At 41.3% G+C, this 24,243-nt stretch overlaps 1 protein-coding gene across 2 annotated transcripts in view; it reads left to right on the forward strand.

The window, feature by feature from the left end:
* PDE1C (phosphodiesterase 1C) overlaps positions 1-24,243 on the forward strand; it is a 315,242-nt gene that overhangs the window by 28,851 nt on the left and 262,148 nt on the right. For both annotated transcript variants that reach the window (XM_063325540.1, XM_063325533.1), the window contains exons 2-3: positions 11,111-11,161; positions 16,470-16,641. In XM_063325540.1, the coding sequence (XP_063181610.1) occupies positions 11,111-11,161; positions 16,470-16,641 (223 nt within the window). The remainder of the gene's footprint in view (positions 1-11,110; positions 11,162-16,469; positions 16,642-24,243) is intronic.

Genomic DNA, 24,243 nt, shown 5'->3' on the forward strand with positions numbered 1-24,243 from the left:
AATTTGTGAGTAAGGGTGATGTTTAGATACGTCTGCAGTGCCACAGTAGAGTTCATGCGGCCCTGCCCGCCTTCAGTAAATGTCAGCTTTGTGTTGTGGTTTTCACTGAAGTGACATCTACTGAATTGGAGAAGACCCGTGGGAGAAAATAAACTGATGACAGAAGCTTTAAACTATGGGCTTGGGAACAATAGATGCACATGTTTATAGAGTATATCTCTTTCAAGCTCCTGAGAGGATTTTGTTTCCTCTCATAACTTGAGTAGGATGGAAATCTTTTCGGTCTGGTGGATTTGATATTTTTAACGTCACTTTTTATTGTGTTGTGAAAAAAAATGAACACAATCTTCTCGTTTATGTCCCACAGTGTTACCCCCTGGCCCAAAATGTCTGAAGCTTGCACATCTATTCCACACCTCTGCTAACACTGTGCCAGTCCCTATCAGGTTGAATGAGAGCTGCTACCGCGAATAATGTTATCGACTTCCCCATCTCCTCACTCCAGTTTTCCTCTGTATCTCAGGTGCGCTTTCTAGAGCCTGCACATAAGGGAGAGGGATTACTAGAGTCCTTTCTTATTCCTAAAGGCATCCGAAAATTCTGTTAGGAGTCCGTTGCTGTAAAATTATCTCCTGAAGTCATCGCAGAAGTATATAAGATTTTGTAGAATTCTTTTTGAGGCTCAGGAAGGTTCAATCCTTTTTTTTACGCTCTGTTTAACAAAAGTCTCTGGAGTCTTGGTATCATCTTCTTTAATGCTGCATTTGAGAATTACTGGTTCTCCCAAGCAGGGTGCCCTGGCACAGCAGAGAGCCCTTGGTCTGGCCACGGTGAACATGTTTTTGGGCAGACTTGAACAAGCATTGTAATTACGTTATTTCAAGGATTTAGTACAATATCTGTGGCATTTTTGACCCAATACTGAAAGCCTTTTAAAGCCATATACTTTTTCTTTTTTTTTCAATGAACCAGTCTGAGAATCTGTAGCGCATAGGATTACTGCAGTATAATATAAGGTATTAATACAGTGGCAAAGCTGTCTTCCTTTCTGGTTTCCTCCTGCCACAATAAAACTGTTTCATAATGGATGTACTGGAATGAAAATGCTAATAAATGCAACACGAATATTTGCTAACTGCAGGTATTTTTACAGCACTGCTCCCTCTAATATCAAGGCAGATAACGATAGTCATCTGTGTACTTCTGTGAGTCTGTGCTATGTTTAGTTTGTTAATGGATTGGAGAGTGATTTCTGAATATGATTCATGCATTATTAGAAAGGGAAAAAGTGGATGTGGAAATGACAGGAGAGACTGGGAGCTTAAGCTTATAAATAATTGTAGCATCTGACAGTTGATCCAGTCTCAGTGGGAACTCTTTGGAAACAGTACTAAGCACTGGATCTTGGTGAATGGTCAGAGTAAGGTGGGAGAAGGCTTTATTCAGGTCTTCCCTCTAGTTGACTTGAGTGGACACAAACCCTCTTGTAAAGAAGCACTTCCGAATCTTCTACCAGACTTTGAAGGTTTTTGCTTTTTTATTTATACTAATGTAGAGTCTTTAAAATATTTTCCCCTGGAAAAGTATATCAATTTATGTGTTTCTTACTTGTTGAAGACTGTTAATATTAAAACTATTACATAAAGAATCTCTATTGTATCAGAACCACTAGACAAATATTGTTACAGAACTGTATGTAAGTGGTGGTATAATTGAACTATGATTATTCAGACATCACAGTGGGTTATTTTTATCAAAAGAATTGGTGCTGACTTGGAGCTGGTAACACTTATGCAAGCTCATTTTGTGAAGCATAAAAGGATGGGTAAAACAGGTGTCTTAAAGGTGATGGTAGGATGGGATTCAGTCTGAGCCTTACATGCCAGGTGAAATTTTGTAAATCAAACAACCAAGTAGATAGCTTCCTTGTGAACTGGTGGTTGTCTGGGATTAATTTAGGGACTAATCCCATTGCACGGTTATGGCCTGATTGTACGTTTTTCTTCAAGATATTTTTAAATAGGCAGCTGAGTTTTCAACTTAAATTGTTGATTTGTTAAGTCTGTTTCCTCTGAGAAATATTAAGTTTTCATTGTAAAATCAAAAGGTGCCCAAGCTGAAACAACCTTAGCTTTCAAACAAAAATCAATACTTTCCATGAGAAACATCCATAGATTCTTTAAAAATATTTTTGTACAACCCTTCACACATCTTCCTCAAAAACCCTCCTTTTTTTCTAAACAGCTCTATTGGCAGTGTAATTTCTTCAACTGCCAAAATACCCTTTTGAAATCCAATTGCTAAACTGCTGTGCGACTTTCAACAAGGCATCTTTAATTTACGTTCTGTCAAATTCCAACAAAATTGGAAAAACTACTTCTTTTTCTCTGTTCACATTCTTAATTAGAATAGCATAGTTCAGCTGGCCAGTGGAGGGCTGGATCTGCGGCATGTGACTGCATGGAGCTGGACTCCAGCAGGCTACTGAGGGGTGAAAGTCCTCTTAACACATCTCTCAGACTCCACCCTTAATACTTTGATGTCATCAGATGTATGAAACGGTGAAGTTCATGGTCAGGTATTTTGAATTTAAATTGCAGAAAAGCATTGTTCAAGGAACGTAGGTTTCCCCATCCGTGTCGTATTTTGGATTTCATGGCATCCATGAAGCAGACAAAGCTCCATCTCATGGTATAGTTCTATAGCCCCCATCCTCCCTTCCAGCTGAAGCTCTGACAAAAGAGAGCTGGCACCAACGTACAAAGTGACAAGAGTAGTATCTCCCTTACTCTTTCGGTACTCAAAATACTAAATCCTAAAGGAAAAAGAGACTTGCCAGGGTTTTAGATAAGATTTTCCCACAAAGTGAGGTAGGCAAATAAGTCTCAGAAAGGTTAAAGTCACAAATGAGCTCTGAAAGTTTTACCCTGTGGCTGGAGTGTGTTTTGTGTCCCATATAAACATGGCCAATGGGTGTGTTTAGCAGAGGAGCTGCACAACTTGGCTTCAGTGGGACAAGGGGATGTGACGGTGATAGTAGCAATGAGTTATTTTCCCAGTTTGGAAGAGTTACTTGCCGGGATGTGCTATGGGCATGGATCCAGATGTTCTAGGTCTGAAAATGACCAGCCTTTCCACCACAGCAGTGTAACCTCTGCTCACTTGTTTTTCGAAACCTGTGTTATTTCCACGGCAGTTTGTTGGCACTGTCCATGCTAATCTGTGGCTGTGGTTACACTTTGGCTTTTCGCCAGGATGCAGCTGCCAAAATCACCCCCCTTAAACCCCAGGAAAAGGGTGTGTGCCCAAACAGATAAAGTCCCTGGTCCTCCTCACCGTGGGACCTCATGGATGTTAGTGTTAACTCTGGTGCAGGGAGGGAATGGCTAATAGAGGTGGTCTCTGGGCTCGTTGGTTTCTGTCGTGGACTGAGAGAAGAGTGACAGCGCGAGATTTGTCCTTGAGAGCAAAATGGCAAAGGAGGCATCAGAGACACCCAGCAGCTGTGCCCAGTGCATGGCCACCAAGAGCAAAGATTGCCCCCTGGGCCTCCTGGGCACAGGGACGGCCTCAGGGCCAGCAGCCCAAAGGCCTTCTCCAAAGGATGCTGGGTGCAGGGGCAGCAGGTGGGGCACAATCATCGCCCAGCAATGCAGCAGTCACAATGTCCTGGGGCAGGATAAAAGGGGGCATCCTCCTATGTCCTGCTGCCATAGCTGGCCTGGGGGCAGCACGAAGGCATCTGAGAGGAAGTCCTTGAGGAGCCAGTGGAATTACTTAGTGGGAGCTTAGGGAGGAAGAGTGGAAGCTGCATGAGGCTGCTCGAGGTTCTTCGCTGCAAGTCTAGCTCCCAGTGTTCCACGTTCAAAACCCATCTGATGGATGGAAATCCTGCTTTAGCCTTTGGGGAACAGACCCTGGAAGTGGGAGAGAGAGCCTGGAGTAAGGAGGACTCTCCCTGGATTGAGGAGAATTGGGTTAGAGATCATTTAGGCAAACTTTACACCCACAAATCCATGGGCCCTGATGGGATGCACCCATGAGTGCTGAGGGAGCAGGCAGATCTCATCGCAAAGCCGCTTTCCGTCGTCTTTGAAAGGTCATGAAGAACAGGAGAGTTGCCTGAGGACTGGAGGAAAGGTAATGTCACTCCAGTCTTCAAAAAGGGCAAGAAGGAGGACCCAGGAAACTACCAGCTGGTCAGCCTCACCTCCATCCCTGGAAAGGTGATGGAACAGCTCATCCTGGATGTCATCTTCAAACACGTGGAAGAAAAGAAGGTTATCGGGAGGGGTCAGCATGGATTCACCAAGGGGAAATCATGCTTGACCAATCTGATAGCCTGCTTCTATGAAATGACTGGGTGGATGAGGGGAGAACAGTGGACCACTTTCATGTGTCTGCTCACTATACTATTGTTTATATGATGCATTTTCTTCTGGAAGAGAGCTAGGAGTCATGGTAGCCCATACGAGCAGAATCCTGTTCTAAAAATCCCATGGTTTATGATTTCCATCTATCAGTCTTAGATTCACTGCATGGAAATATATGACCTAGACCAAGTTTTCCAGATGTATATTTACCCTCAGGAGAAAGATGTGAGTGCGTTTGCTACAAGGGGCAATCTGTTAGAGGTACTAGAAGTAAGAAATCTCAGCTAAATGTAGAAAATCAGCCCAGACATTCCTAGGTAAAAAAAAAAAGAAGTCATACTCCAGGAAAACAAAAGTTAAGGCAGCTTTCATCATCTTGCAGTAGGTAAGTTTTATCTATCTATATAGTTCCTTTTCCCTCACCTCCTGATTCACAACTTCTCTGGTAGTCATTTTCAGGCTCTTAGCAAGCAATTATGGGTCCATCACATGCTGTTGGTGACTGCGTGTGCCAGAGCCCTATGTATCTGTGTGCAGGGAGGCAAAGGGGCTGTGCTTTTTGTACTCTGAAGACTGGCATGGTAGAGGTTTGGGAATGAGAACAGCCTGGAGCTTGTGTGACTGGAGCCATTTGTTCTGTAAACTTGGAGAGCTTTGGGGGTTGTTCAGTCTACAGAACATACATTAATAGCATGAACAGATTATGCAAGATTGCGTCTCAGTTTTGAGGTTAGGAATATGTTTAACGTGGGCTTTCGTGCAAGGAAGGTGGTTTTGGTCCAGGCAGTTGCTGGTGTTTGCTCCTATTTTCTTTAATCTCCATAGTCCAGCATCAGGGCCCTTCAGTCTTTAGGTGCCAATAGGGCCAGAGTTTGCAAGCTCAGTGCTTGCATCTCGGCCTCTAAATAAAATTTGTCTGATGCTCAGTAGAGTATTGAATGGTTCTGCTTCTTTTCATATAGATATTTTGCACCTATTTCTCTGTTACAATTCCCCCGGGTACACCTTGCCCTTCTGAAAGCATTTCTGTGGCTGTCAGTGAGACGCAGAAGCTCAGATCAGTGCATGGAGTCAGAGTCCCTTCAGAGAGCGGCAGCAACTGTCTTCAGTTGTCTGAGGGTACGAAGTGTTTTCCACTGCAGAAGCAGCTTTCCCATCACAGATGCAAATAACCTACAGTGTAAGGATCCTTTTATAAGGAAAACGAATCATTAGTTGTCTACAGTGTTCCTCTCCCAGTTAATGAAGAAGGACAATGCTTGGTGTACAGTGTCGTTGCCAGGCAAACAGCAGCAACAAAAATCCATTAAGAGTTATTTCAGGAAATGCTGGGTGGCGTATGCCTCTTGGTTATTACTTGTAAGTGAAGATTACGGACTGCCTTCCAGAGGTATTTTGAAACATAGCTCTTGTTTTGAATGCGTTCTGTGATCTTCACGGTATATCCAAGAGATGCATTTTGTGCCTTTTCCATCCATGTAATTGATTTGTTACTTAGTTGTAGTAACTAATTACAAGCTTAAGTCCAGAGAGACAGTCCAGTTATCCAGTATTTTTGATCAGCACAAGGTTGATGCATATCCTTGTAACTTTGTGACCCTACCGGTTTGTTTTATAGGGTGTGTTTATACTGCCTGCACTATCGATCTTTACGGCACGAGTATTTCAAATCAGATGAAGTTGCTGGCATTTCCTGCGTGGTACTGGGATTCAACACTCTGTTACAAACTCTTTGCGTGACTGACTCTGGAGGGCTCTGAATAATCTCCTGTTCAGGAACGCGTGCACTGGCTGCACGGTTCCTTGCATTTTAGATAGTGCTGGATAAAAACTCTCAGAAGCAGAATTTGCCTCATTATGAGGCATATGGTCTGAGACTTTTCTGATCTCCTTATTTGACTGAAAATCCCCTAAGAATAGCTTTTCTTGTGAGGAGCCTTAGCTTCTGAATGGGTCAGAAAGCCACCCGGAAAGCTTTCCTTTGGTACTATTGTGCTTCACATCCCTGTGTGGGATTGATCTTGTGTAGGATTTTTGTTAATGACTGTGACAGAGAAAAAAGGAAAGTGCTGATAATTGCTGCTGACGACAAAAAGCCTTGCCAGTGCAGGGGGAGATCTGAATATCTCACAGTGAGATCCACGTGACCTACAGGATGGGGCAAACCACAAGGGCTGAAATTAAGTAGTACGGAGTGAAAGATCATGCAGATGGGGAATTAATAACATAAACTTCTGCTATGATCTGAGGGTCTGTTAATTGGATGAGGGGGGTATCACAGCACACAACTAATGTGTGACCAGCCAAGAATAAGGCTTCTTAATGTTTGCATACAGCACCTGTGAGAAAATGAATTGACACTGAAGAGGTTCAGTAAAGATGGGGAAGGGATACGAAGATACATGCTCTGTAAGGCAAAACTAGATGATCATGGTGTGTTTAGTCCACAAAATGATGATGGAAGGGGGAAATTCGGTCTTTCCATGCCCAAGTTGGAGGATTAAGCGCCGGAAAAAAGAAATACTTCAGCTTAAGGAGATTGCTGGTGCAAGAAGAAACGGATATAAATTGACACAAATTAAATGACAGGTCATAACTGACACTGCAATCAGGTTCTGGCAAAGTCTCATAATATTACATAGGTAAGCATAAAAAACAAGCTACCTTTAAGATCGAGTTTGATAAGTTTATAAAATGTCTCATGGCATTATAGTCTTTGAGAACAAAAACTCCTGGAGTTCCCAGAGATGATCTTACTTTGATTTGCCTGTAAAAAGTAAACAAACAGTTATCTCAGTGGTTGCAGTACTGTCTTTTATTCTTTTATTCTCCGGAGTTTTAAGGGAAAAGATTAGCAGGAGATGATATGTTAGGGCAATACAGAGATTTATTTGTTTTACAGGAGTGCTATTCAAAATATGTGGCATTGAAGGGGAAAAGAAAGAAAAGAAAAATCCTTTTTTAAATTCAGATTGTATGTTCAATGTAAATTTACCTACATATCTGTGTTCTCATCTTATCTAACATACTTTTTCTCTTCCTAACACTGACAAATTTACTAGCAGTGTGAAATACATAGTTAAGCTCATCTGCCCTTTGGCTGATGAAAAAAAAAAAGAAGTCTCCTTGAAAGAACGTGTTTACTGGTGGGTAAAAAATACCTGACTTTCTTTTTTCAGCCTCTCAGCTGCTTAATGGCAAAATACAGATGCTGTGCTACTGTCTGTCAGTCTTGATGAGTCAATACTACGAAGTGGTATATTTTTCTTTGCATTGTACGAGAAGTTTGACAAAGGATCTTTGAAAGCTAAATTGGCTGAGGGGGCGTACTGGTGAAATCAATACCTTCTGTAGAAAAAGGTGGCAAGCTGTAGGAAATAGTTTAACAGGGTAGGCATTAAAAAGTGAAACCTCCCCATGAAGTGGGTACGCCGTGAACTCGCATATGAGTGATCCACTTTGATTAAAGAATTGATCATGCCTAGGAAGATATTTTTATAATTCCAGGGAGGAGCTCTTGAGATTTCCAGGCAGTTTTGATACAACATAATATTTTTGAAATGGAAGAAATCTGGCTAGGCCTGGTATTTTATTGTCTAGTTGGACAAGAGAGCACAGACAGCACGTGAATGTTGTGCTCTGATGGGGTGATTGCAGGACAATGTCTCCTGCCTGTCATGGCTGTCTTTCTGAAGGAAGAGAAGTTACTTACAAGCTACCTGCATGCTGCTATACCCTTCACCAAGATTTATTTGCATCCAGGTTAGAATGGAAAATAACTTCAGATGTGCATGGTTTAGTATTAAAAAAATAAAAATTAAAAATGACGGGATGGAAACCGAAGAAGGTCCCACCCACTTAGAACATTGAAGTAAATATATGCATGCTGATAGTTTTATCTAATCAGAGACAAAAATCAGCCTAGACTTCCGCATATAAGGGTATAGTGTGACTGGAGAATAAGCATATCTGAAAAGACAGCAGTACAGGAAATCTTTGGAAATACCATAAATCATCTCTGGTGTGGGTTGTGACTTGCTCTCTCAGAGATTCAGCTTCTTTCTCCAGCTTTGTTAATTCATACCTGCTTTCTCCCAAAAGCTTATTACTATTAATAAACTTCCATAAACACAGATAGGGTGGAGAAAATTTCAGGCCATCTGGAGAAAAAGTCTTTTCTCATTTATATATGTCACATACATAGCTGTCTTAGTTCTTTGTGTCTCCAAAGACTCCTGTAAGACAACTGTAGGATGTACATGCAGAATTTCCACAGGAAAAATGGCATCAAGTGAAACCTTCTAAGATTTTCACACAGAGCAAATGCAGAAGCGCTCTTTGCCTCTGAAACCCTGTTGATTGCAGGGCTAAACAAACCTGAGATCTCGCCTACGCACACACCTCGTTAGTCCCAGGCAATTCCCAGGCAGCAGTTACCTGCTCACTGGTACCAGGAATCTTGCTAGTAACGCAGGTTCAGCATCCCCTGTGCTTTCTGGCCTGCTCATTGCTTTGCTGTTTTACCTGCGGCTTTGCTCTGCGTGGCTGTGTGACAGATGGAAGGCCATTACTCTGTATGTGACACCATCTGATGTCTGGAAAGCACTGACAACCGAAAACAAGCCTATGCAGCCTGATATTGGAAACTGTTTATTTTTGAGGGGGTTAACGACACCTGTTGTGTTGGATGCTGTGAGTCTGGGAGCTGAGCTGCCCGAGCAGAGATGCTGGGTGGAGCGCTCTGAAACTCTTGTTGCAACATCCAGCTGGAGGGTGGCACAAAGGGTGAGACCTTGTGTGCAACTGAAGCCCCTGGTGACCAGGGAGTGCCGTCTGCCACCAGAGTGGAGGAAATACTCTAAAGCAGACAGTAGTGCAGTTAAAATGCCTTTAGCAGGCTCTTTCCTCATTGATCTACATAGTTCACTTGATGCCCCAGCTTAGGATATCAGTGCATGTTATGAATTTGCCCAGGCTCTACTGCGATACGGAGACATACCTAGGACCCCAGAGGGGACCAGTCTGGGAGGCGATCTCTCAGTCTACCCCATGCAAGCCATCATCACTGAGTTAAAGACACAGCCTGGCTGCATGACCATTACATATTGGCTACAGCAGTGTTTTCTGGCACGGTTTTTTTGATGTCACTGAGTCCAACTCTTTTGATCCCTGCCCTGTGGAGGATGCTGCTGCCTCTTCTTCACCATGCCATCACCTCAAGCAGAGCCAGATTTGACTCTGAAACTATGAACTGCTCTGAACCTCCCTAACTGTGTGCAGTCACTCCAGTGTCCCTGCACATAATGTCCCAGGAGAGCTTATTTGGTTGGGGTTTGTGCTGCAGGTACTTGTGATGGACTCAAGCCAAGGAAGGTTGTCTTGTAGGAGCTGGGAGACCTCACGGCCCCTGCTCCCGCTGGCCTGGCGACTTCCCCAGGCTGTTAGAGAAGCACCAGTGTTTTAAGGGCACCATCTACTGGCTAATGGGAGCAAAATGAGGCAGTGATTTGTTGAAGTCCCTTTGTTAACTACAATGAGTGCTGGAGCCACCTTAATCAACAGGTAAAGACTGGAGAGCAAGTAGGGAAAGCTGGAGTGACAATGGATATAGGTCTTAAATAAAGTCAAACTTAAACTGACAGCCTTAAGACTTGTCAGAAGAATTCAATTTCATCAAAAGTCTTTTCTGGCTTCAAAAAGTCCATTAGAATTTAGTTGACATTATCTTGCTAGGAGCCCATGAGTCTCAGTTCTGGTCATATTTTGCGTCCTTTTGTGGGATTTCTTAGCTTGGTTGGTCTTGTCTCTAGAGCACAGCATTTTTAAAGAAAGCAAAGAATTGACAAGGTTTCTGTGTGCACTTAGAATATGTTCTCCTCCCTGTATGCCCATCAGTGCTGTTCCTTATGATTATTCTAGCAAAAAAAAAATAAAGTTACGGCTGGTAATTCCTCACCTTGATAACTCTCCTCTCGTTTCAGCTGTACTTTAATATTGTGAGAACCCCAAAGAGTCATTTGTGCTCTTGACTAACTGCAAACCAGCTGGGTCACAAAAATGTTGAGAGCTATGCCAGTATGAATCTGAGGCAGAAAAAAGAAGGATTTGTACAGGATTGTTTTTATCGTAGGTGATATCTATATGCAGTTCCAAATGTCTGAGGATTCCTTTGCACAGATCTTTAGATTTCATTTAATTTGCTGTTAAATGATCCTCTGGGCTTTCAAAATTGCTAGTGCGTTTCCTCATATAGGTGGAATAATCTTACTTTTTTTTTTACTGTACTCGTTAATGCAAAGGTGAAAAAATGATGTATTATTTAGGACTTGGAAAAAAGTCCAGTGTAAAGTAGAATTTGTAAGAATGACTGTGATCATATATTGCTATGTACTATTAATGTTTAGTGCTTGAATGTTGGGCATTCAAGCATATCATTCAATTATTATGTGGGACAAAACAATGTTCGCAGGTGCCTGTGGTGTGCCCTGCTGACTCTGAAAGCTAAACAAGCAAAGTAATATATTTGGTGGCATTAAAAAAAGTATTATTATATATTTGGCGGCATTAAAAAAAGTATTATTATATTTCTGTGTGTGTATACTTATACATATATATCTGACTACTGTTACTGTGACCAATCTTCTCTCCTTTACGTGCATGAGAACTGCTATTATAATTAACCTTAATGTAACATTTAAATTGAGTGCTTTTTATTTCTCTGTATTTTCTCCTTTCAGTTGCGAACGAGGCGGGTGACAAAAATGCACGACCACTTTCACGATTTGCCCGTAAGTAGCCTTTTTTATTTTAACTGGCTGATTTCTACATCTACTGTAGAAATAAACACATATAATAAGTTATTTTATCTCATATTATGTCTGCCCTGTTATTACAGTTCATTTACAGTACTCAACTGAGGAACCGTAGTACGTAATTGGAAAAGTCACTCACAGAAATTCAGTCTTATTGAACAGAGCTGATGCAAATTTAAAAAGATGGAAAGGGTTTGGGCCTTACTGTTGTTTCGAGCATAAAAAGTTATAACAACATAAGTGTTGTAAAGCCAGCTGAAGTTTACTACAGTGGCTACAAAAAGATTTGGGTCAAGCCTTAGAAATAGTGTATGAAAAATGTAATTTAGCCTTACTGATAGCTCCTCCATCACCTTTTGCTTCACGTAGCAAGGTTAGGAACTAAACGTATGGCTTTGGATTTGAAATGTGTCACAAATTTGACCAAAACAAAGGGAAGCATCTGGTAATCTAGCACCAACTGACCATGACTTTGACCATATTGATTATTAAAACCACACATGACAAAATATGTAGAAATGAGGAGGAAGGTAAGAAATCCTTTCCATAATGCATGCAGTTTTATGATGATTTGTGATCACTTAGCAGGGAAAAATCCCCTTCTCATCATTAAAAGGGGGCATTTGCCATCATCGTGGGTGGTGCAGATCAAAACGGCAAAAGAATTTACATCTATGGTGCAGTATTTCACACAGTCACAGGATGGCACTCTGAGCATGCCATACCTCACATAGGTAGCTTAAGGTGCATAGTGTAGAATGAACGTCTGTAGCTATGAAATCTGTTGCATGTAGTGACGTACAAGGTGACTGAGCAGATTGAACAGGACTGAGAGAAAATTGTATGGGCATTCCTTATTACTGATTTAGGGTTTATTTTCCTTCATGTTGCAGACAGTAAAGGCTTAAAAAGGGGCTCTATTCATCATTCCTGGCTGGTTCAACCCTGAAAATGCATATGGCAAAGGAAATCACAGAGGAGAGAAATGTAAATATAAATGCAAACATTTTCAAGTTCTTTATCACACCACTTTTTGTCTATTATGGTTACTGGATACTAGGTACAGAATTGGAAGATTCAGCCCAAATACTATTTATTCCTGGATATTTGGGTTACGAGGACTTCATGCTGCAGTATTGCCTGACAAGTAGGTCAAGCATAATGTCATGACATTTGAATGCAAATTTGATTTGCAATGCAGAGAGGAACACTTAGATAAGCCTGGTTGGAAAGTAGTTATAGAGGCATAATATGGGGATGAGGGGAGATAATTCCAAGTGTAAACCAGACCTTCACTGTTTGGAGTGAAATTCAGTGATCTGGGAGTCAGGTTGAGTTAGCTTCTCATAGCGTATCATTGATGATTACTATGTGCTCGACATAAGGTGACAACTCTGTGGGAATGGGAAGGAAAATTAGAATGGGAACTGCGTGATGGAAAGGAGGGAAACATCTGAGGCATGTGCTGTGCTAATGTGAGTTAAATGGATGATGCCCAAATTTATGCTGAGTGCTATAACCTAGTCTACCATACCACGTTTCATTGAACAAACATTGGGGTGAAGATCAAACATTCAAAAGCATCCTGACTGAATGGCAGAAAAAGCCACAGCATTTGAAGACAAGGATTCGAGCAATAACTGATGTCATAGAGGATTATCGTCATTATCCTTGTGTCTGAGTCGCAAACCGGAGACTGGCCATCTTCCTGGATTGTCCCTTTCACATTCACTTGAATGATTAATTCAAAGGCAATTATTAACTTCACAATAGAGAACAGGATTTCCATTGCCCTGTAACAGCTGCCCATTTGAGGTCAACAGTGAAACTTCAGTGGGATCACAGTCAGGCTGTCACTGAACACTTAACAAATCATACCCATTTTGACCGACCTTATTTACCTGATCTAACTTCCTGTGCACTTAACCAAACATGAGATAACCCACAGAAACCCAGATGAGCCTTGTTCGTCCTGACTGTTGTCCACAGCTCTCTGGAGTGTGTAGCTGTTATCCCTTTAGTTCAGGATCAATGAAGAGGGAAAGGCTGCTGGTGTTAAGTGAGGCAATAGGAGTGGTAGTTGTGTGGTTATCAGTGATCCAGGTAGCTAGACGTGTAGTGTAACAGTATTTTCAGGCTATATCAAAGTATTTGAACACCCACCCGCAGATTCTGTAAGCAGAGTTCGGCTTTTTAAATTATAACACCTAAATCTGTTTTGCTTTTGCCTCTAGCTCAGCTATAATAATCTTCAACGGGGTACAATAAAATGAGGGAGAAGCATTTTTGCAAAAGTTTGCGCTATTCACAGGGATTTGAAATTAAAATAAAATGTTATTCATTCCAATGCTAGGGCTACCCAATCTTCTGTACTCTTAAATGTCAAATTCCAGTCAGTTTAGGAGACTTTGAATTTAAGAGGTTACTACTCTATTTAGCAGAAGTTAGTGTACCTGGTATGTTGCTATGTCATTTTGCTACAAGTACCACTATGCCATTGGTCTTTGAACAGTTGTGGTTGTGTGAGTTTAAGTTCATCAAGCTCTCAGCATTTCAGCAGCTGGAAGCTCCTGGCTGGTGTCTGTTCAGGCAGGCTCGTTAAATAAAGAAATTGTTTGCCAAATGCCCTTCACCTGAGCATAGCTGTGGGCAGGCTGAACACTGATTAGGAGAGGTGGGTATTGCATTGCTCTAGTGAAGTTGGTTAATTCACGTCAGTTGGCTGATTTGCTGCGGTTGATCTTTGTAAGAGCAAAGTAGATCTAGGTCTGCAGTCTAGATCTCATTGTAGAGGAAAGCTGCACAGGATGGGTATCCATGCTGGAGGAAAAGGTATAGGTGTATGTGCAGAGAACATAGCGAGGAAAAAAGCTATATAATACCGAAACAAGTACTTGATTTTCTTTGTGCTGTGTTTGTTTAAAGAAAAAAAAAAAAGAAAAAAGGTTTGATTTGAGTGATTATATGATTTTCAATGGCAGTTAGCTAACCTGTCGTTGTTGGCTTTCGGTGGTAGCGCAAAAACCAAACTACTTCCAAGTGCAGAAAAATACTCGTATGTCTTTTTCCTGGACCGTGGTCTTGTCCTGAGCCTGAAAAGCTGGAGGGCCTGTGGAATAAAAGAAAGAGTAGAGCTGTGGAAATATGGAGAAGATAGTTGTTTGGGAAGCTTAGCAAATTCCTTGGAGTTGCAGGGGGAAACCTCAAAATTATAAAAGTGGCTTCGGAAAGCCTCTTTTACACAAAATATGATTTTAGTAGCACACAGCAGCTTTTTCTGCAAGTGTTAATGTCCTGCTCTCCTATCTTAGTGTGTAGCATATATGGCTGGATGGCAACTTATTTTTCTTTGTTGACTGTAACTTAACAGAGACTTAAACTTCTGGTTCTAACCGTCCTGAGTATGACATACTTCTGCAAAAGAAATGGTCCTCTCAACATGCTATAGGGAGTCACAATATTTTTGGCTCTATCACAGGTGACCTGTATGGTCAGATAATTCAAAACTCTTACATCCTTTATATATCCCCTTACAGTTTGGGGAACCAAATGCTTATCTATTCAAGTAAAATTAAGAAATTTTGGGAAATTTGCGTGGTGGTCTAAAGAACAGAAACAGTAGTATTGCTATAACATTGCAAATCCTTGAATGATAAAGACGTATGGATGTTGTGTTTATTTCTGCAGATGTTGTGTAGACATTACTTTGGACTACCTAGCGCGAGGAGTAATTTTTCTAGCTATTGTAGCACAGAACTCAGCACAGGATGAGAAGGCTGCCTCTAAATCTGAGTAGATATGGTCCTTGCACATTAAATAGCTGCTGACAATTAAGAGCAGAGAAGACTACGAGCATGGAGCTTTCCTGATTAGCTCGGAAACACTCCGAAAATTACTTTGGAATGGGGAAGATAGATGAGGATTCTTGCTGATCTGTCTTTGCACCATTTAGGCTGGGTGAAAACAAGACATTGAAGACAACCGGCAAAATAAGGCTGCCATGCAGATATTGCTGTTTCTGACAGGGTAGCTTCTCATGATATAGTACCAGGAGACTTGAGATAACAGCTCTTCTGTTTGTTTATGTACGTAGTGTGTGCTGCTACAGAAAGTCAACCTTAATCCATATGTGTTATGTCCATTATTTGTCTCTTAGTTGTCTCTTCTGGACACTGAAGTCTGAATGCTGGGAAAATATTTGAAAATTTTACTTGTACAGTCTCTTATAAAAATCACTTGCTGACTTTAGAAATATCCCATTTGTCAGAATTATTTTTTTTTTCATTTTGCATATTAATAAAAGGCCCATGGGGAACAACTACCAGCAGAATTGGTGCAGCTTATTACATTGGAATCCAGTAAGATTAATGCTTGCTGCACCTGTGTTGTGGGAAGTCTCTTAACTGAAATAATTAGTATTTCAGTACTTAACTGCTCTTCTTGGGATCTGCTAACTCACTCGTGTATATTCTTTAATAAGTGAAAGTTAGAATGTGACACAGGTGTTCCGTATGAGAGTATCACGGGGATTTTCAGAAGTGCCTAATTTATTCAGAAGCTATTTGGTAACTTTTGAAAATATGAAACAGATACTTAAACTTTATGAAGTGCAAGTCACATATTCTCTTCTCCAAAGGCCGGGAGGAGATCTGACTGAAGGATGCTAATTGTACTTTGTCAGTAGGACTAGACTTATAGATTAAGATGGAGTTTCTGAATGACATGCAAGAGGCACCTGGTGACACTTCTGAATAAATGTAGAAAGATCATCCGTATAAATATTTTGGCATTTGAATGTCTACTAAGAAAAGTTAAAGTTTCAACAGAAAAGACATATGTTTTTCTGATACTAGTCCTTCAGTGATATCTTTAATCTATAATTTAACCCCTATTAACTTTAGTCTAAGAAAGTCAATGATTAATATTGTATTGATTTGATACTTTGTTTTTTGGTTAGTTATTTAGCTTAAAATATTGCCACATCAATACATGCTAAGCTATAATCTAAGTATAATGAGGAGAGGATGTTTTTTATCGACACGTGAAAACTCCACGCGCTGTAATCAAATCTTTTCGTGAGAAGCATTACAGTCTTGGATTTGGAATGACCTGAACGTTAGTGCTTATTTCTACTTTGAGTTTTATTTCAGGTTTTCAGGCTTAATCCCAAACTGTGGTGATGCAAAGATAAAAAGATAACAGAACATCTTTGTTTACCAGACAGCTGAGAGACTGGACAACAGGCCTATGAATTTATTTTCCTTCTCACTCTCTGTTTTTGCAGGGTCTAAATCACAAAACTGCTTGTGGAACACCATTATCGGTGGGCTGACCGGCAACCTCAAGGAAAGACCAAAGCCGACCATCATCAGTGACCCTAGACCTCCTGAAGAAATCCTAGCAGATGAGCTACCACCAGTGGATAGTCCTGAGGCGTTGGTGAAAACATCTTTCAGGTCTGACGAATATGGGTTTACTTTGTTTATCCTTGAGAAGGGTATCTTGTTAAGATTAAGTCTGCAGTGTGGGTTTGGTGGGAGAAATCGATGCTGGAAGATTCTGTGATGCGGCGTATCTTTGTGTGAACAAGAGTGAAAAAAGAGGTCCATAAATAATACTGACTGGACTCGTCTTTTGCTTCTCAGACCTCATTAGCCTTCTTAAAAGACTATGGACTAGACAGATACAAATACTGTGACTAGTCAAAATGGTCAATAAAGACAGCTTGTTATATGAAGATTTCTTTGAAGGTTGGTATTGTTTCATTTGAAAGTGGCTCAGTGATGAAGACATGCACTTTAGGTCAGATGAAGTGCTTTATTGATGCAAGGGAGAGCTAAACCTTTTTCTGTTGATGTAATGTCTTGAGAACTGTCTAGCATTAATTTATTTTGCCAAGGAGAAGGATTCTGTCCAGGGGCTTGCAAGCCAGCGATTGCTGTTGTTGTAAAGTGCGTGATATATCTATTGCTGGGTTTTCCTCTCTTTTTTTTTTTTTTTAACCATGTGGACGTGCAGTTGTCGGATGTTTCTCGGAGGCATGTTTTCTGAAAATAATTTTCTCAAAATGAGATAAAATAGAGATAAAATAGAGAGTGTACACGGTGGATCTTTGACCAAAATGTATAACTGGTGTGCCCAGCACAAACGAAGTGAATGGCAGAATTGATTTTTCCAAGTGTTTTTTGAGCTTTTGTTGTTGTTGAAACAAAACATGCTTTACTTTTTTGTTAAATGAACACGTGTGCATAAGCATAAAATGGTTTTTGCTTTGGATAAATTTCTCTGATTGCAGTGATTTTGATTATACCTCAGTCTGTCAAACTTATTTCAGTCTTCATAAAATCATTATTTAGAAGGTGCTTATTTAAGTCATTATATTAGGTGGTAATTTCAGATATCTTGTTTATACTGCTTAACATTTAAAAACATGTTACCATGAAGTGAGTTTATGTCAGTCTATATAAATCAATCCTGTAATTCCGTAGCACATTTTCATTCTTTAATGTTTCTATTGAAATGGTTCAGGACAAGTGTTTCGGAAGCTTTTATGATGACCTGCGGTATTTAAAAGCTTTTAAACCCTTTGTCTCTCTGATATTTGAAATCTATAATTTCAAGAGATCTAACTCTTTTTCAGCTTTTACTTCTCATAACAAATTCTGGGTTAGCAGCAATCCTTACAGTGCCATCGTCAAGATAATTTCAACCATTTTATATGACAAAATAATGTCACAGCGTCTCAAATGGCATGATTTGATTATGTGTGTAGGGGTGACTCTTGAAAGAAGTGAGCTTGTATATAGCATAATAAGGACTGATGAGTTGGAAAATGTGATTTAGCAAAATAGCTTCGGTAATGCAGTTTAAATGGCTTTATAAACATTACAGAACCCTTGTATTTCAACAGTATAGAAATTAATGTACAATGTGGCATTTTGGGGGGCTTTTATAGATGGAAATACAAACAAATTGTTGTTACAAAGTAAATTGTAACTGTCTAGTTTTATACAGGAAGGAAGCCCCATGTGTGTTTAAGAGCTATGCAGAGGAGGGGAAGATAAGACAGAACATTGCAATTACTGTCTGAAGACATGAGAAAATAAGAACACTGGCGGTTTTGTTCAGTTTGGGATCGTGTTGATATTATGGTGCGAACTGGGGCTTATGAGGCAGTAGCATGTTTTGTAGATGGGTTGCGTGTGTGATTCATCGCGGTGTTCTGTATGTAGTGATCTTCAAGTGCTTCCTCGACAAAGTTTGACTGGTGCGTCTTGAGTGACGGTGGTTGCCTGGCAAGCATGGGCTTTCCTCGTTTTTTGTTTCCTGGACGCTAGTGGAAGATCTTGCTACCCCTGTTGCCTTTTGGGGAATGAAATGGGCTTCACAAGTTGTCTAGTCCGGCATGTCTTAATTAGGAATCTGGTGGCTGAATCTCAGGGGGGGTGTAGTGCAACGCTGGGCTTGTGTGAACTGATTTTACAGAGAGAAGAACCAGGCCTTGTTTTTGAGCGTGACTGCATGACTGCTACAATCTGTAAAATGCAGTGACTCCCTTACTACTTCTGATTCACCGCTGTTAGAGCAGCGTATGGCAATACTATCCCTTTCATGCATAGTTAAAAAGAAAATGTCTCTCCAGCGTCAAATGAGTCACACTTCCTTGTGATTGCATATCTTTTTATGTGAATACGTATAAGCAGCATGAAATCCCAGTTGCCACCTCTTGTGTTAGATCTTGTTTTCTACTAGGCAGTACTTATTGTTCTGTAGCTTGGAAAATTAGGAAGACATCTATATTTGATATTGTTCAACATCTAGATATGAGCTTGAAACACATTTAAACATAAAAGGAGGAATATGATTATTTCAATCATTTCAGTTGTACTTTTCCTGCAGTAATAATCTATCTTTAAGATGTAAAGCAAAAACCAAACGAAACCAAGCCCCCTCTCTACACCCCAAATAAATATAGTGCATGATCTCTCCATAATTAAAAAGTATTCTAACAGTCTTGGTTTTCTTATACAATTATTTTACTATCTCTTTTCTGAAGATACCAAGAACAAGCAAAGATTGGCCTAAAAAAGGTTGAATACCTTTCTAAAGAGAGAACTGAAAGTTTGTAGTATCTTGTTTGCAGTATTGCACTGAGTGAGCAGTTATAAGTACTTTTGTGTCTTGAATAGTCATACTACTGCAATGCTTAAAATACAGGTTTTTAAAATCCATTCTCACTGGCATTTAGTTTATTTGTCTAGTAAAGACAGGGGAGTCCCCAGTTTGAATTACATTAAAAAATATAGTGGAATATGGAGAATGGCAAATTATATTATTTTTCCTTGTCAAAAGGGGATAACTAGACACATACAAGCGATTAGCTTCTCGGACCACACTTTATGCCACAAATCTGATATATCCACTATCTTTCTTTGCACAAATGTGAAGTTCACAATTACAGGAGCTGTGATCACTTTCTTTTTGAATAGCTGTGCATGGATCAGCATCCATGTATCTACAAACATTGGCAGTGGCTGTGGATTGATGCTCAGGAATATTTGGTGGTGGGCGTATGGTCTTGTCAGGGCTGCATGATCTGGATATTGGCTGGAGATGTCAATGGTTGCTGACACTGAAGTCTGTAACTCAGAAACTCTCTTCCTAGATCTGCTTTTTGATCCACTAGGTCCCTGTAATGAGCAGTGGTGCTATTGGTAAGAATTAGCAGTGGTAATTAATAAGCTTTTAAGGAGACTGTATAATAACTTTACAGTAGTAACTGTCTTATAACTTCACCTTCTGTGTGCAGCTCCCCGGCAGCACTACCCAGGCAGGCATTTTGATAATGCTGGGCTGGCATCCACCAGGGGGAGCAGAGAAACAAAGAGACAGGTTTGGGTGCTGTTCTCCAAATACCACCTAGAAGTTTGTGGAAGTGTTTTATATTGGAGGATACAAGATGAACTGTTGCATTTGTCCCCAGACTGTTGCCTGGAGTAAACCAAGTCACCAGGGTGGCACTGCTCCAGCTGAAAACTTGATGTGTCCAAGACATCATGATTTCTCCTAGACTTGTTTGGTTTTGATGTATGGGAAAGATGGAGTGTTATATTGGGTCCGGAGGCCTGTGACATTGGGGTATATGACTGTGGTGGTGCTTATGGGATGTAATGGCTGTTCTGGATCTTGTGGCCGGAGAGATCCCATGGTACCAGGTCACTGAGACATCCAGAGAAGAATAGAGATGCAGGGGGAAGGAAGGGTCATACCCCTTATTCCCATTGATGCCATCTTGACCCACGTGATTAACGCTTGTGGGCTGACTCCCAGCACGCGGTGCTGTGACTGTTTTCACATTTGGAGCGCTGCAGTATCACCTCTATCCTGTAGACCAAGTGGGCAATAGCTGGCATGAGCAGGAGTTTACATCACCCACAACCAAAACAGAAATACAAGCAGATTAGCTGCCAGTGTGATTTAAGATTCCCAAAGCAGACCAGAAGCAGATAAGGAAAGCAAAGTCCTTGGGAAGATAAAGAAACTTTGCAGCTGATGTAGGAAGAGCAGCTATTAAGGTAAGCAGGAGTGTTACCAACCTCAAGCTAAAAGCTGGAAATATTTTGAAAGGTGACAAAAATTAAGAACCCATGCAAGCCTTGAGCTTAAAAGCACTCTGACCTTGAAGGAACTGAATCTGCCTTTCTGGTTGCCAGGACATATGGCTTTGGTAACAGACGATATATATCACTTCCTAGTTCAGCGTAGCTACGTAGGTATCCACTGAGGCTTGTCTGATACAGGATGGAGGGTCTTTGCCTCAACTGCTGACTGTTCAGCTGCCTGCTACCCTGATTTATCACTTTGGAAACACTCCCGCCCCAAGCCCCCATGTGCTAGATGGAGCCAGCTGGACTACTTTGCGAGTCATAGCAAGAGCCCACATCCAGTCACATGTTGGAGGGACCTGCAGGACTCCCCCTTTACCGCCTCTCACCTTTTCACACTCTCTGGGCAGCAGCAAAACTCAGCTGTAGCTACCTAAGCTGGTGCGTGAGGTCTGAAAATCAGAGGGAGGTGATGCTGTGCAGGAGAGCAGAATGATTGCAGAAGAACAGGAGATGAGGGCGGATCATGGGGTAGAATAAAGCCTACCCTCCCTGCCTTCCTCCTGGTCTCAGTATTTCTTTATTGTCTTTTCTATTTGGATGTTCTCCGTGTTTTTGAAAAAACACACACACAGATAAGACATGAGTCTCACTTGCCCTTTTTTGTTTGTTTGTTTTTAAAAAAAAGACTGCGCAAGGCTGGAAGTGTGAAAGACAGTTTCTCATTGGTTTTTATACCCATCTACAGCAGATACAGGTCTCACTAAACGATAAAATGTAAGCAGTCTCTCTGAAAAGCACCCTTCTCAACATCTTTCTCAGTCCAGACTTCTTATAAGGCACTTTACTTGCATTAAACTTAAATTCATCTATGTTCTATTCAAACCTGTTGCTTATTCCTGTTGTTTATTGATACGGAATCACGGAATCTTCAGAGTTGGAAGGGACCTCTAGAGATCATCTAGTCCAACTCCCCTGCTAGAGCAGGATTGCCTAAAGCACATCCCTCAGGACTGCATCCAGGCGGGTCTTGAAAATCTCCAGAGAAGGCGACTCCACAACCTCCCTGGGCAGCCTGTTCCAGTGCTCTGTCACCCTCACTGTAAAGAAGTTTTTCCGTGTATTTGAACGGAACTTCCTATGTTCTAGCTTGTGCCCATTGCCCCTTGTCCTGTCACTGGGAACCATTGAAAAGAGCCTGGCTCCGTCCTCCTTAAACCCACCCTTTAGGTACTTGTAAACATTAATCAGGTCCCCCCTCAACCTTCTCTTCTCCAGGCTAAAGAGTGCCAGCTCTTTCAGCCTTTCCTCATAAGGGAGGTGCTCCAGTCCCATAATCATCTTGGTTGCCCTAATACGCATTACAATGTATAAAAAGTGAAGAGTGCTATGTTCATTAAGGAAATGGCTCCGACATAATTTGTCTCTCTTTTCCCTTCTTTTAATTGTGCCTCCCTTCTACGTGCATGTTATGCCTTGTGAGAACTAGGCACTCATTTCTTGGTAGATTGAGATTTGTGGGTCAGAGGAGAAAGATTTGTACCAGTTACTGTTCAAAGGCTGTGTTCTCTCTCTTTTCGCATATATCCACACAGGTCCAAAAGGAAGGTGTTTTTTCAGGCAGTTGAAAGAGAAATGGACTTCTCTCTTCTTTTTTTTTTTTTTATATCACAGTCTTCTTGTTCTTCATAGGATAGATGTATTATTGATGAAAAGCAAAGCCAGTGATTCTGTTCCTGTAAATATCAGACACATCAAAAGGCCCAAGTTGAGAAATTCAGGTGGCCTGTGGGTGTCCTAACAGAGCTGTGCCTCTGAAAGGTGGGGAACAATTCTACTTCCAAAATAGGGATAAGAGTTTGATCTGAAGCTCCATTGATAAACAAAGCCATGGTAGTAATGAAGTCCGTTTTGGGGACTGACCACTGCCTGTCCTTGACCACGCTTCTCTGCCTGACGTATGTCACCTGAATCTTGTGCCATAATAAACTCTGAGCATTTGTTTTGCAGCTGTGCAAGGCTTCCAGTTCTGGCTTTGTAAGCATACAGATCACTCCCAGTCCTTGACATGGACTTTGCAAACCCCACCACAAGTAGAGGGCGCATGTATTTTTAAATCCAGACGTCGTATACCTGTACAACTATGTGAGTCTCAAACATCCGTGGCACACTCATGAGGGTATACAAGGCTGTTCCAGGGGCCGAGATTAATTGCTTGGATTACTGAAGTTGCCAGCCCAGTCTTCCTTGCAGGTTTACAGAAGAAACTGTATACAAGCAGGGAGTTGTATATAGGAAAATACATGAATTTAAGGATAGTATTTATCCTGATAAGGAAGTGTTTAACAATGCACTATTCAGTTGTCTCCACTATGAGAAATTAACAGCCTCTACACGCTAATACCAGACTGGGATGCCTTGCAATTACTTTGACATAATTTTTAGCCTGGTTTCCTAAGGAAGACTGGCTATCCTTTTTCTAAGGAAATTACCGCATGTCTCTCAGTCAGCCTTCCCATTAACTTCTTAAACATAGCTGAACTTGATCAGTAGCTTAACAGAATGGTAGACATCTCGAAGGTACTTGGTTCCTACCTATTTTGTGAAAACTGAAGAGATGGATAGGAGAGAGAAAAGCAGACTTCCCAGAGTTGCTCTTTGGCTGACCTCTGCTTACGTACTCTCTAGCTAATCAGCACATGTGTAGCTGTGAACCAGGTGCCATGTGTCATCACGCAAGCAGGCAGGGCAAGATTTGGAGAAGCCCAAGGAGAGCAGAGCGGCAGGAGACACAGCAGGTCCCGGAATGTGTTGCTATGGGGAAGGTAGGAAAGATGGGGGTAGGGTAAGAATGCGTAAGAAACCAGTCATAGCTTGTGCTGCAGCTTTGAGTACTGTAATTGACGCTAATGGAAGGTATCATTGTCACTACTGTTACGCTATAAATCATGCCTAATCACCCTGGTGGAGCAGACCACTCATCTTATTCTGGTAGATGAAGTGAATTATATGCCATGACCTCCTCCCCTCCTGCCATGTGATTACACCCAGCGTGGGCTTTCTGTGCACAAGCAGAGGTCCAGGGTTTCCCCATCTGAACTGACTCTCATGGATTGTTACTAACAGGGAGGAACAGCGGGGCTTTCAGGCAAAATAGCACTGGAAAGGGGCTAGTGGCCACTTGGCCTATTCCTCCAGCCTAGGGCCTGCACTTGAAGGGCACTTAGGAGGAAGGGATGGTATGTGGGCTCTGGAACAGATTTATTGTCCTGACAGTCTGTATGTGTCCTGTGGGCTGTAAGTTCCTCATCCTGTTATTAAATTAAGGCTGTCATGGTACATATTTCATTACCAATGAGAAAATGGGATAGTGGCTTTCTTAGTCTTGGCAGTCAGAGAGAGTGTGATGAGCTGAGATAAAAGTCTTTGACTAATCAATTGCTGAAGCTTTAT

This window comes from Chroicocephalus ridibundus, chromosome 2, assembly GCF_963924245.1.
Source record: "Chroicocephalus ridibundus chromosome 2, bChrRid1.1, whole genome shotgun sequence".
NCBI classification, from domain to species: Eukaryota; Metazoa; Chordata; class Aves; order Charadriiformes; family Laridae; genus Chroicocephalus; species Chroicocephalus ridibundus.